Source organism: Rhinoderma darwinii, chromosome 1, assembly GCF_050947455.1.
Source record: "Rhinoderma darwinii isolate aRhiDar2 chromosome 1, aRhiDar2.hap1, whole genome shotgun sequence".
Taxonomy (NCBI): domain Eukaryota; kingdom Metazoa; phylum Chordata; class Amphibia; order Anura; family Rhinodermatidae; genus Rhinoderma; species Rhinoderma darwinii.
This window is the reverse complement of record NC_134687.1, coordinates 182,251,409-182,264,686: the sequence shown is the minus strand read 5'-3', so window position 1 is coordinate 182,264,686 and position 13,278 is coordinate 182,251,409. Positions and strand designations below refer to the sequence as shown.

The 13,278-nt window shown below is 39.2% G+C and overlaps 1 protein-coding gene across 1 annotated transcript in view; it reads right to left on the bottom strand.

Moving 5' to 3' along the window:
* Positions 1 to 748: 748 nt before the first annotated feature.
* Positions 749 to 13,278, bottom strand: part of DAPP1 (dual adaptor of phosphotyrosine and 3-phosphoinositides 1) — a 142,718-nt gene continuing 130,188 nt past the window's right edge. The window contains exons 4-9 of the mRNA XM_075849770.1: positions 11,540 to 11,670; positions 10,115 to 10,162; positions 9,218 to 9,280; positions 5,960 to 6,045; positions 4,846 to 4,933; positions 749 to 2,412 (exon numbers count right to left, since the gene is read on the bottom strand). Coding sequence (XP_075705885.1) covers positions 2,380 to 2,412; positions 4,846 to 4,933; positions 5,960 to 6,045; positions 9,218 to 9,280; positions 10,115 to 10,162; positions 11,540 to 11,670 — 449 coding nt within the window. The 3' untranslated portion in view covers positions 749 to 2,379. The remainder of the gene's footprint in view (positions 2,413 to 4,845; positions 4,934 to 5,959; positions 6,046 to 9,217; positions 9,281 to 10,114; positions 10,163 to 11,539; positions 11,671 to 13,278) is intronic.

The window sequence follows — 13,278 nt, the reverse complement described above, 5'->3', positions numbered from 1 at the left end:
TGAAGGACCCCAGTGGTGTCTGACCAGATTTACTCTTGTTAGATCATACTGAGTTATGTCCTAACAACTGCCTGTCTACTATCAGTACATAGGCTAATGTACTGCCATATAGATATGCCAGTACATTAAAGTTTTAAAAAAAAAAAGTAAAAAATAAATAAAGTAATGTTAAATAAAAAAAACACATACTTTTTTTTACAATAAACATTCAAATAAGTCTCAATACATAAGATATACACATATTCGGTATTGTCGAAACCGTAAAAAATTTATAGCTTCATTTATGTTTAAGAGAGAGAGAGAGAGCGAGAGAGCGAAGGCGAGAGAGAAGAGAAGAGAAGATTTCTTTGTCACCCCAGTGCTGGATTCTCAGCTACACTGGTCAGTCCTGCTGTATAATCTCCTCCAGCTGCTGCAGCTTCTATATATGTAATAGATAAACATAGAAGTGCAGGAATCTCTTCTTCTCTCTTTGTGCAGTGTATAGAAGACATGGTAGCATTTAGTCTCCGCCCACTAGATCAAACATAACTGAGAACTAGAGAAAGAGCCTGCATAGGAGAAAACTGCTCAATAAAGATATATACAAGCAATATAATGGCCAGAAATAATGTTAATCTTCATGTACACACATATGACAGCTTATTCTGAAAAGTCAGGTATGCTTTAAGAGCTATACACACAAAATGATAGATATTTAATTACGTATTTTCAAAGATGCTTTATTTTTCACTTTAGATGCATTAAAAAAAAAATATTGCAAAAGTGTACCTTCTCTTTAAACTGTATAAAAGATCTTTGCTCTCATCTTATTACCTTTATAACCTGTGTATCCTCTGGGGCCCCACATTTTTACACCAGGACAGAAATTATTTAGCCGAGATTTGCATCATTTAAATGTGTAAAAAGTACAAATATATTTTATTTTCTTTGCACAGTTTATGGCTCCTCTGTAGTAAATTGTAAACAATGCATTTAATATTACAAGATTGCTTTACACACAATGGATATTTCATTATTAATTTGCAGATTCACTACAATATTACATTGTAGAACAATGTTTCAACAAGTTAATAGATTGTAACAGTCAAGGATTATTGCAGAGGGCAACAAAGATACAGCCTTTAGGCTTAGTTCACATCACGTTTTGGCCCTACGTTTAGCGTGTACGTTGGGAAAGCTCCCGGGATACGTGCTAAACGTTTCTATAGGGCTACCAGTACAGTGTCCAATTGGCCTTCGTACGGCTGGCAAACGTCGGTATACCTTCTTTTTAGTTATGGAGTAGTGTAGTATACTACTCTATTTCATCTCGCAAAAAAATTTATATCTCGTGTTATACTTTTTTTTTTAAATGGCAGTTTATGGGTGGCAGTAGCTTTTCATGACTAAATTACTATACGTTAAATGCCTAACAGTAGCATCCATCAGCTATAAACTATAATGGTATCTGTTTAACGTATGTCATGAACAGGGCCATGAGAGTTCATGACGTATCCATTTAACATACACCATTATAGTCTATTGTGACGGATTCCAATGTTAGGCATCAGTCACTGCCTGCGTTTAACACATACGTCGGGAGCTTTTCCTGGGATATATACATCAAACGTGGGCAGATAAACATGATGTAAATAGTGCCTAACTCCTGTATTTGACCAAGATACATAAATAGATGTTTTGGAAACTTACTCCACTGATAAGTAACCAGTCCTGTCCATGATCATATGTACTTTATGTTGGGATCACACTTACATTTTTACCTTTTTTTCCCATGTAACATTCTTTGTTCATTAAAGAAAACGTCATGGCAGATTATATTCATTTCTATGGAACTCTGTTTCGAATTCATGTGCATCCGCTCCATCACAATAAGTTTTGTTTGTTGGACTCAAAAAATGACACAAAAATACTCGTAAAACAATGGACAGCCATGTTACATTAGTATCCATTTGTTGTTTTTTTTGCCACTTTGGTCAAGGATAATGCACTGGACAAATAATGCAGAAAATCAGGTAAGTTTGCTTCAGTCATCACGGCATCTGCTTTTCCCCCATTTACTTTAAAGAAAAATGTGTGATCCTTGCCTTGCATAGGTCATATGTCAATGTTGTGGAGTGTGTGGGAAATGAGTCTGAGGGTCATGTCTAGTACTTGGGCCAAGCTACAAAACTATAAATACCTGTAATATTTCTTGTAACTTAGTTTATAGCAAATTTGTCAGTTAATAATATCACTAACAACACTCTCACAAAATACCGTTATGTTTGTATAAAATAGTAAATACACAAATGTAAAAGTCCAGTTCTGAGAGTCCTGGTCCCAGCAATGATGTCTGCCAAGTGAATCTTCCCCATTGCAGATTGGCTGTAATTGCCTTCATCTTCTAGTTGTTTGTCTTCGTATTTGAGACTAGGACAAAGTTATAACACACATTAGAAATGGCTGATCTTCAACCCACAGATATATGTAGCTATTGCTATACTCCAACAATATGAGAGCATTTCCGAAATGAACATAAGAACATGAATATTGCAATATTGCAGAGGGTGTACTTTTAGTAAGGTAACCTATTCAATTCTGCCGTATATAAAATAAACCTAGAATAGTAAATTCATCAGACTGGTTAACATCTTTCAAGACATATTTTAAGGATAACCGCAGATTCATAATAAAAGTATATAAAGTAATACTTGTATGTGTCTACAGCAGCTCACTTCTGTCTCCTGCATGCAGATATACAATAATGGACTAAAACTTGAATTCTTCGGCCACGTGCAGATTTTCCATCCATCCACATGTAGTGAAAAAATATAGGTGCAGAATTTTAGGGCAAGTTTCTGTTTCAGATTTGTTGTGGATTTTCACCAAAGATTTTACCCTTTGCAATGCAAATCCGCAGCATGCCCTTAAAGGCTATGTACACCTTTGAAATAATTTTCTTTTTAAATTAAAAAGGTCAATGTGTTTGGTGCAACTTTCTTTATACTCATTATTAAAAATTATTTTTCGTTTTTGAGATACAACTGCTTTGTAAACTGTATACAGAGCACCTGTATCTAGCTCTGAAACCTGTATTCGTCTGTTCGTCTGTTCGATGACCTGAATTCGCACGATACATCTGCTCTAAAAAAACATATTTCAAAGGTGTTCATAGCCTTTAATTCTGTATGGATTTGTTCTGCTACATGTGGATGTTTTTTTTTAAAATGGCATCCACATGTATTGTAAATTTCTGCAGATTGTTTGTACCCCAAATTATGCCACTAAAAAATACAGTTCATTCTGAAAAATAAAGAAAAAGCCCACATATGGCTACATCAATGGAAAAATAGTTATGGCTCTTTGAATGCAGTGATAGAAAAATGGAACAAATTGCTGCGTCCTGAAGGCCTAAAATAGGCCATTTCCTAAAGGGATATTCCTACCTTAGACATTTATAGCATATCCACGGGATATGCCATAAATGTCAGATAGATGCAGGTCCCAGCTCTAGGACCCACACCTCTCTTCAGAGCAGGCTCAACTGTTTCAGCTCTAGAATCAATGAAGATTGGCCGATGGCCGCCTAACCACGTGGGATGGGGTTGGGTGACCCCCATTCTGGACATAGATGCTGGTCCTATAGTCCCGTGGATACACCATAAATGTCTAGGGTGAAAATAACCCTTTAACACTATCTGAATACATGAGCTTGTACCACCAATTGTAATGTCGGGGTAGGGAGACAGACAAGTGAGCCCTAATCTACCCGCCACTCAGTCCCTGCCTACTTGCAACGACCCGCCCTAGGCGACGGGGTACAACTGGGCAACGGTCCCTACACTCAATAGGTGCACGACAGACAAACAGACAAGGGTACAAAGAAGCCAGGGAAATGGGGAAGTTGCCCACGGGACCCCGTGAGCAACAAGCAAAGTGAACGAGCCGAGTCAAACCAGGAGATGAGCGAGGTACAAAAACGCAGAGCAGAAGAGTGGTCAATAAAGCCAAGGTCAATCGCAAGCAGAGGATCAGTAGTTCAAGAAGCTGCAGCAGGGCCAGGAAACCAGCAGAGAAGAATCACAAGCAAAGGAGGAACAGGAAAGGCAGGTATAAATAGACAGTGGGCGGGAGCTAGCTCTGTCTGGCCAGGCTGTGATAGGCTCTCCCACTCCTAAGCCTGCCATCCTGGGTGGGGGAAGATGGAGTCAGTCTCACAGACATAGAAGCAGGTGCAGACTGATTACCTATGGGCGTCGACACAGAAGTTGTCTCTGGCAGATCCTTTACACCAATGTTATAAGAAGGAGACAGGAAAAGAACGCATATAATCACCTTACTGTGGCACACATTAATTACAGAGCTAGAGCCCATTATTCTAATTGATAAATGTCCTGAAAATGGCAATTGTACACAACCAGCTTTTTGATCTGTTTTTCTGAACTGACTAGGTGAAACTTTATATTCCATCCAATGTTGTTCTCATAAAGAAAAAAGTTATGAAAAAACGCAGCCGCCAAAAAACCCATCTATGTGCTCCCAGCTGGTGTGTTTGTCAAAAGCTAAATATGAAAACTCCAATTTACTTAACTGAATTTGGTGTAAAAATTACTGCTGCAAATGAGGTTGACTATCTCAATGAAGAACCATAGAAAGTCAACTTTACCAAAACCAGTAAACATATTTGTTAGTTTATTATCACATTCTGGATTTCATCAAGTGAAGCTTTTCCATGTATTGTAAGAAAAGCCAAGTACAACACAACAGCACAATCTAAACACACATTTTCTTAGCATTTTCCACCTTAAATGAGCCAAATACAATACAACAGCAGCATCTAGATCTGAACGCACATTTTCTTACCATTTTCCACCGTAAAATCTTTATCCATTCATCTGCTTCTGCGCCAGTCTTTGCACAGAGGTAGTAAGTCCTCAGAGGGAACACTAAACTGTAAAGAAACAGTGTATAGTCCGCTATTTGTTAACATACAAAGTTGTGTAGACTTATTTAACTTGTAAAATGTCCGCTTCTAATTTTTGTCTCAATTGTTTCTTTGCGGCGGCGTTACTACAAGGGGTGCAGAGGTAGCAGTCACCCATGTGTTCTTCTGCACATAAGAAGACACCAGTATTATCAATGGTATATGGTAAGTGCGGACCCTGTTACAGATTTGGTTTTGGGGCCCAAGAGTTTTAAGTTACACGTATGTCTGTGCCATATCATAGCGATGTCTCGTCTAATACAGGAGCATTGCTGTGTTTAATATTAACCATACTTATGTATGGAATTAAGTTCATATGTATCATTATATGGAGACTAGTGTCTACGTGGCTGGGTACAACACATTTAATGCATGCTGTTTTTACCAGATCATTATCATGAAAATGCCAAATACACTACGCAAAATAAGGATTCGGTGAGGGCAATATTTCAGTTGTACTATCAGTCTGCAAATATGAACTGTGTGAATGTAAAGGGTTGCACAAAAACGAAAAAAAGACCCTGGTAGTTGGCGGGCACTAGAACATCATATATACAAAATTACCACCGGCAAAGAACTTTATTTCCCAACCACCCATAAATAATTGTTATCAACTTTATTATGCTATTAAAGCAAACAGAGGAACCACATATATGTTTAAAAGATAAACATGCATGCTGCTGCAAAAATAGTACCATAGGACAATGCCCATGTAATATTTGGTACACAGTGTTAAAGATAGCCGGCGGCTGCAGAACGCTGAGCCTGATCAACAGTGTAATTGCAAGAGTCAGCAGCAAAGCACGTAGTTAACAATTATTCAGAGCCCCCCTGACATGTTTCGCTACACAAGTAGCGTCCTCAGGGGTACTGGGGCTGTTAGGTAAATGTAAAGGGTTGAACACCAATTTCATTGGCCTACATAGCAGAGTCATAAATGTTATATTCCATATTTACAAAATCTATGAGATTGACAATTTACAAAGCACATACCAAAAACAATTGACTTTCTCCTGTGAGTAGTCAAATTGTACCGCACTGCACTCCGTGAGATCCAGTGTCTTTATTGGCTCCTGGGACTACAGAAAGAATCAAAAGAAACACTTATTAGTTACTTATTATATTATTATTAATAATAATAATAATAATAATAGAAGTATTAGTGGTAGCAGCAGCATAGTAGTAGGAATAGTAGTATAAAATTACATAACTTGCATATTGAAATATCTCCTTACATAAAGTAATGCAAGTTCTATAGAGTACAACAAAATGGATTGTGTTTACAGTAAGTGCCCTACTTTTCAGACTATAAGATGTACTTTTTAGCAAGAAAAATGGAGTACGTGCATATTAGGGTTGGCGGCAGACCCCTCCTACTCAAGAAGCAGTCAACTTGATCTACGGATGTAGCCATCTTTATCTTGACATTTAACGCATTAAATAGACAGTGTCAAGAAACTTTAACTTTACACTGGATTTTCAATGGCTTTTGTTGGGTGATATCACGCTGCAGCAAGTTATCAGAGTCAAGATAAACTGCATCTGTATGTGATCAATGCTGGGCAGGAATGGGCAGTTAAACGTGAAGAGCCCATTATGTTCAGCTTCCTGTCATATCGAATGGACACTGCGGGAGCCTGGGGAGGTGAGTAAATCATGTATTACGTCTTCATTAACCTAGACCACCAATGAAGCAAGTATTAAACACTCCACTACCCTAGACCACCAGGGAAGCACATAGTAAATTATCACTGAATGGGAAATGTAACCAAAGTTGATGTCCTCCCCTGTAGAACTTGTTTTATCCTATATAGAACACTGTGACTGATTTATGAAACAGGATAAAACTTAAACATAACTTTTAATCTTGTTGCATTAAAAAAGAAAGGCACCTGTAATGATGGGGGTAGGGAAACAGACAAGTGAGCCCTAATCTACCCGCCACTCAGTCCCTGCCTACTTGCAACGAACCGCCCTAGGCGACGGGGTACAACTGGGCGACGGTCCCTACGCTCAATAAGTGCACGACAGACAAGCAGACAAGGGTACACAGAAGCAAGGGGAAAAGGGGCAGTTGCCCACGGCAACACCGTGAGCAACAAGAGTGGTGAACGAGCCGAGTCAAACCAGGAGTGTACGAGGTACCAAACGCAGAGCAGGAGAGTAGTGAACAAGCCGAGTCAAACCAGGAGTGTACGAGGTACCAAACGCAGAGCAGAAGAGTAGTCAGTAAGCCAGGGTCAATATGAAGCAGGGTCAAATAGTTCAAGAAGCTGCAGCAGGGCCAGGAAACCAAACGAGAAGAATCACAAGCAAGGAAGAACAGGAAAGGCAGGTATAAATAGACAGAGGGCGGGAGCTAGCTCCGTCTGGCCAGGCTGTGATAGGCTCTCCCACTCCTAAGCCTGCCATCCTGAGTGGTGGAAGATGGAGTCAGTCACACAGACATAGGAGCAGGTGCAGACTGATTACCTATGGGCGTAGACACAGAAGCTGAGCCTGGCAGATCCTTAACAGCACCATTCAAGTTTAGGATAAGGGATTGCATGTGTGCATTATTCTATGGCTGCAGTCCACAAATAAAAGCTGTGGGGCCCTATCCAGCCATCCTTTGCCCTGGGTACTGTATAAGCCGAGTAATCGTCCTGAAAAGAGCACCCACTGCAACCGTTCCATATAAACAATTGCCCTATATTATAGTGAATTCCGTACACAGCCGCACCACCGAGCGGTCCAACGACCCTAGCCATTCTTAAACCGCTTTTGTTTTTGCCAATTGCTTTTTTTGGGTGAATTAAATATCACTACAATTATAATTGAATTCCTCTGATGACTCTACTCAGGCAGAAGAAATTCTCTATACTATAGGGCAATTGTATATATCCACTACCTTCGACCACCAGGGATGTCTGAAGTTAGTCCAAAATAGTTTTTTCTCCTATTTTCTGTTTCCTAAATTTGGATGCATCTTATAGTACAGTGTCTTGTAGTATGAAAAATAGAAGAAAATATTTATCTTTTGAGGTTTTAAAAATGCAAAGTAGACAGTTTACTTTAGTACGTTCTAGAGTGAAACCAGTGCTTTTATATTTGGGTACTACCTATACACAATGCCCTGACATACTCCTATTGCTAGAATAACTCCATTTAATATAAGGAGTGACCCAAAACTAAAGCAGGAAAACTATAAGAAAATATCTGTGACTTAAAGAGGCTCTGTCACCAGATTTTGCAACCCCTATCTGCTATTGCAGTATTAAAAACGCCCCGATGTACGCACATAATACACGCCCACTTGGACTTTTACTTTTAAACACACCCACTTGGACTTTTGCAAGCCTCATTTGCATAATTACAAAAATGGTCATAACTTGGCCAAAAATGCTCGTTTTTTAAAAATAAAAACGTTACTGTAATCTACATTGCAGCGCCTATCTGCTGCAATAGCAGATAGGGGTTGCAAAATCTGGTGACAGAGCCTCTTTAAGGCCCTTTCAAACGGGCCAATAATCGGTTAAGCGAGCACTCATATGAACGCTCTGTCCCGATCATTACCCGTGATCGATATCGCTTGTTCATTGTCTAATCGCATCTTTTATGCAAACCAAAAAATGGTTGCTAGTCAGCCTCACATTTCCCTGTGCCAACAGGGAGTTGTGCTGCCAACATGATGCAAATGCAGAGAGACGGACAATTGTAGTAACGATTGTTCGTTCCCATACAATCTCAATGATTGCTGCTTGTGAATGGATCTCACAAGCGTCGATCGGCGTACAGTAACATTGATCGGCGCTCGTTTTCATGGCCAGTATCGGGCCATCTAAAAGGACCCTTACCTACAGCTCGCCATCAGAAACAGGTTGCCTTACAGTAGCCCCCTGAATTCCGCTGATGCATTGACAGGGGAATATTGGTCAATTTGAATTCTTGGTCACAGCTACGGTATATGCCATTTTTGGATCACTTTCAACGGAAGCAATTTCAATAATAGAAGTATATTAGGAAACTAATGACTGGCTATATAGGATGTGGCTTCCCTAAAAAGGGAATCTATTTTTTAATTAATAAAGAATTCATCACTTTCTTTAATTCATAATTTGGACTCCAATTAAAAATAGTCTAGATGGTTGTGGAAGTTTGTAGACATAAAGTATATGACTAGAGACTGCCAATATAATCATCTACCTTTCCCGCTACTGAAACCAAACCTATACTAGTGAGTATGTGGTCTACAATCCTGAAACAACTTACCAACTGGTCCTTATAATATTTCAGCTCGTTTCGTGTCAGTATAAACCATCTGGTTTTCCAGCTCTATCAGACACAAGAGGAGAATTATCACATTGTTGCAATTATTAGATACAAGTAATACTCCAAGATCTAAATGTATCACTGGGAAAAGATTGTTTCAGCAGAAGGAATACAACACTCACAATGACTGATGGCCTGGTGCAAAAATATCACAGTGTGAAAGATTACATTTCAGCCTGGCCTAATGATGATGGCCGACAGTTTTACCCTTTCATCACTGCTAGTATACTGTCACATGTTTAAGATGAAAACACTTCTTATACGGATGTTTAAGAGCCAGGGACCTGAAACTACCAGAGGATAAAATCTCAAATAAGTAGACCATTGCTCGAAATGTGGTATTAGATATAAGAATGGATTGTTGAGTGGAGGAGTTCTGAACCTATTCCAGTATACAAATGTATTTTAATATGTAAAGTGGTTGCAACCTGACAAAATGTTTTATTGTAGACCGATCAATATTTTAAAGGGACTGTATGAGATTACAGAAATATGACTGCTTGTCGATAGACTGGTAATGCAGTTCAGAACGGCACTGTTTTTGGCAAAAAAAAAAAAAATTCTATTCTCTTACAAGCTCTTTGAGGCCAGGATCGCACACACAGTTTAGATGCAGTTTTTGGTTCAGTTTAAGCTAAAGCCGGAAGTGGATCCAAAAGTAAAGAAAGGTATAAAGAAAAGACTGGTGCGTCTCATTTATTTTTTGTACACTCTAGCATTTGGCTCAAAAAACAGCCAAAAACTGCCACAAAAACTTCATCGAAACTGTGTGAAAAGAGTTGTCTGGATTGGGCAGCCTTTCATACATTGTGGGCCACTCGGTATCAAGCTTTTTACCTTTACACGTCCTCCTTGTTTTGTAAGATAACCTTCTTTTGTGCCCAACTGCAAATAAAAACATAAATATAATGTATTTATTAATTTGTTTTTTGTTTTTGTTTTATATAAACATGAAAATTAAATAAACTAGGAAAAAGTGCCCATTGCAACCCGATTCAGCTCTTATTTCTCAGAAAAGAAAACCGTGATTGGGGAACACTTTTCTCTTGCAATGAGTTGCATAAAATAAGCGTTAAAAAGTGAATTCAGCTCTGCTAAATCTGTACAACACTTGTTCACTTATCAGTAGAGCTTTATATGGAGCCATACTGTAAAGGATCTGCCGGGCACAGCTTCGGGGTTAACTCCCATAGGTAATCAGTCTGCACCTGAATCTACGTCTCTGAGACTGACTCCATCTTCCACCACTCAGGATGGCACGCTTAGGAGTGGGAGAGCCTATCACAGCCTGGCCAGACGGAGCTAGCTCCTGCCCTCTGTCTATTTATACCTGCCTTTCCTGTTCCTCCTTTGCTTGTGATTCTTTCCGTGTGGTTTCCTGGCCCAGCTACAGCTCCTAACTGTTTGATCCTGCTCCATACTGACCCTGGCTTACTGACTACTCTCCTGCTCTGCGTTTGGTACCTCGTGCTCTCCTGGTTTGACTTGGCTCGTTCACCACTCTGGTTGCTCACGGTGTTGCCGTGGGCAACTGCCCCTTTCCCTTTCCTTTGTATTCCCTTGTATGTTTGTCTCGTGCACTTACTGAGCGTAGGAACCGCCGCCCAGTTGTACCCCGTCGCCTAGGGCGGGTCGTTGCAAGTAGGCAGGGACAGAGAGGCGGGTAGATTGGGCTCACTTGTTCGTTTCCCTACCCCCGTCGTTACACATACATTTAGTAATAAAACGCACATTGGTCAGGCTGTACAGTGTATACATTAAAGTATATGTAAAGCTTTGAAAGGCATTTTTTTAAATAAAAAGTTGTTGGTATGATTGGTGCAACTTTATAAATAGTTTTTATTAAACATAATTTCAACTTTTTGAGATACAGCTGCTCTTTATTCTCTATACAGAGCAGCTGTATGGTTCAATAAGACCTGAATCCGTCACTCCAGCGTACCTGATGGGTTCAGTGTCAGCGGGTCCTGTGTGTCTCCGACCCGCAGGATCCACCTGTAATCGATCACATCTAAGTTATGATAGGATTTAGTGAACAATACAGCTGCTCTGTATAGAGAATACAAAGCAGATGTATCTCAAAAAGTAAAAATAACTTAAAAAAAACTATTTATAAAGTTGCCCATCCACACTGACCTTTTTTTTATAAAAAATAAACAAACAATTCATTTCAAAGGTTTACATAGATTTTAATACTTTAGGTGTACTGTAAATACTGTGTGACAACAAACAAATAGTTCCCGGGTGATGGCATTTACTTACTGATGGGGCCAATGGCACTAGGTCGTTTTCAGAGCGTCCAGTCTGCATGGCGGTATGAACTCTGACAGATTCATATATTGACGGCTCTTCCACTGTTCGAGGATATGGATATTTCAATAGGATTAAAGTGCCTGTAGTGACAAGACAGGAAACCACATGTAATTCCTCCGAACCTAAGAGTTTCATATTTGAGCAGTATAATCTATATTCGGTCCATATGCTGATGATGACATGTAATATGGATAATATAAATAGCACAGTACATTGATCCGTTAATTTGTATTAGTGTAACACTAGCTAAACACACAAACAAGCTTGTAATAGAAATGACACAACAATGGCCATTACACATCTCGTAACATTTTAATGCCAAATTGCGGAGCATTTTAAGTCCCACTCGGCTCAGGAACCAATCCCCCCCCCCCCCAAAAAAAAATAGAAACATCCTTTTTTATGCAAATATGCATCAGCTCCGACCCTCCAATATTTCTTCCGGGACAATCAAAGAAAAACGGGACATGTGGCTGGTGGGCCATTGTCTTAAGGCGTGGCCTACTTTATGGGCGGAGTCTAAGACAATCTTTGCCTACAGGCTCCTGAGATGTAAGTCTTTTACAGTTTGGTACTGTATGGATAATGCAGTGACATGAATGCTGTATTAATGTTCAAAGCACAATTTTTACTTGAAGTCATGATCAAGCAGTAGCACTCTGCAATGGAGAAGGTGACAAATATTTATCACTTCCAATATTTCAAAAACGATCATTGGTAAGTTCCTTTCTTTTATTAAAAAGGAAGATGGTCTTTTTTCTTTTTTTCTTTTTTTTTTCATATAGTACTTGTGCCCTGTGAGTATTGTTGGAGATGTCATAGCTATTTACTATACATGTAAAATAACATAAAATATGCAAGCTTTACATTTTTTTAAAATTTTAAATCAGAGGAGCCTCATAGTTATGTATCTTTGTTCAGTCTTCAGATTCTGGTTTTGTGAGTAGGTATCTTTTATAATGCACCCACTTCTACAAGTAAGCGTGTTTATTCTAAAATCTGTACCATTATTTAGATTTGCCATTTAGATTATCTGCTTATTCTTCTGCTTCCTCACAAATAACATTGCTGTTTATTTACTATAGACTAAAAACAATATTATTTTTGCTGTTTTGAGACCTGCTGCAATTCTAAATAATTCCAGCAGATGGCAACCAAGTATATACAATAAAGACAATATATATTAAAATTATTTATTTCTGTTTCTCATATAACACCAACATATTCCACAGCACTGGACAGAGGTTGTCCTTACTTACTGTCCCCATTGGGGCTCACAATCTAAATTTCCTATGGTATGTTTTTGGGGTGTGGGAGGAAACTGGAGTGCCTGGAGGAAACCCACACAACCATAGGGAGGACATACAATCTCCATGCAGATGTTGTCCTTCAAACCTAGGACCCCAGTGCTGTAAGGCTATAGCGCTAACCACTGAGCCACCGTGCTGCCATAGCACACATTATACCTATGCCAATATTTACATACTACTCATACTACCAACCGAGACCATTCTGGCATCCTCTTGCAACCACATTTTAATTCAATTTTGTTATATATTTTAGGTTATAATAAGCTAACAGGGAAGTAGTCTAGGGAGAAAAAAAAATATTCTTCAGGATTAAGGCCGGGTTCCCACGTAGCGTAAACGCTGCGGAATTTCCACAACAGAATTCTGTGTGGAAATTCT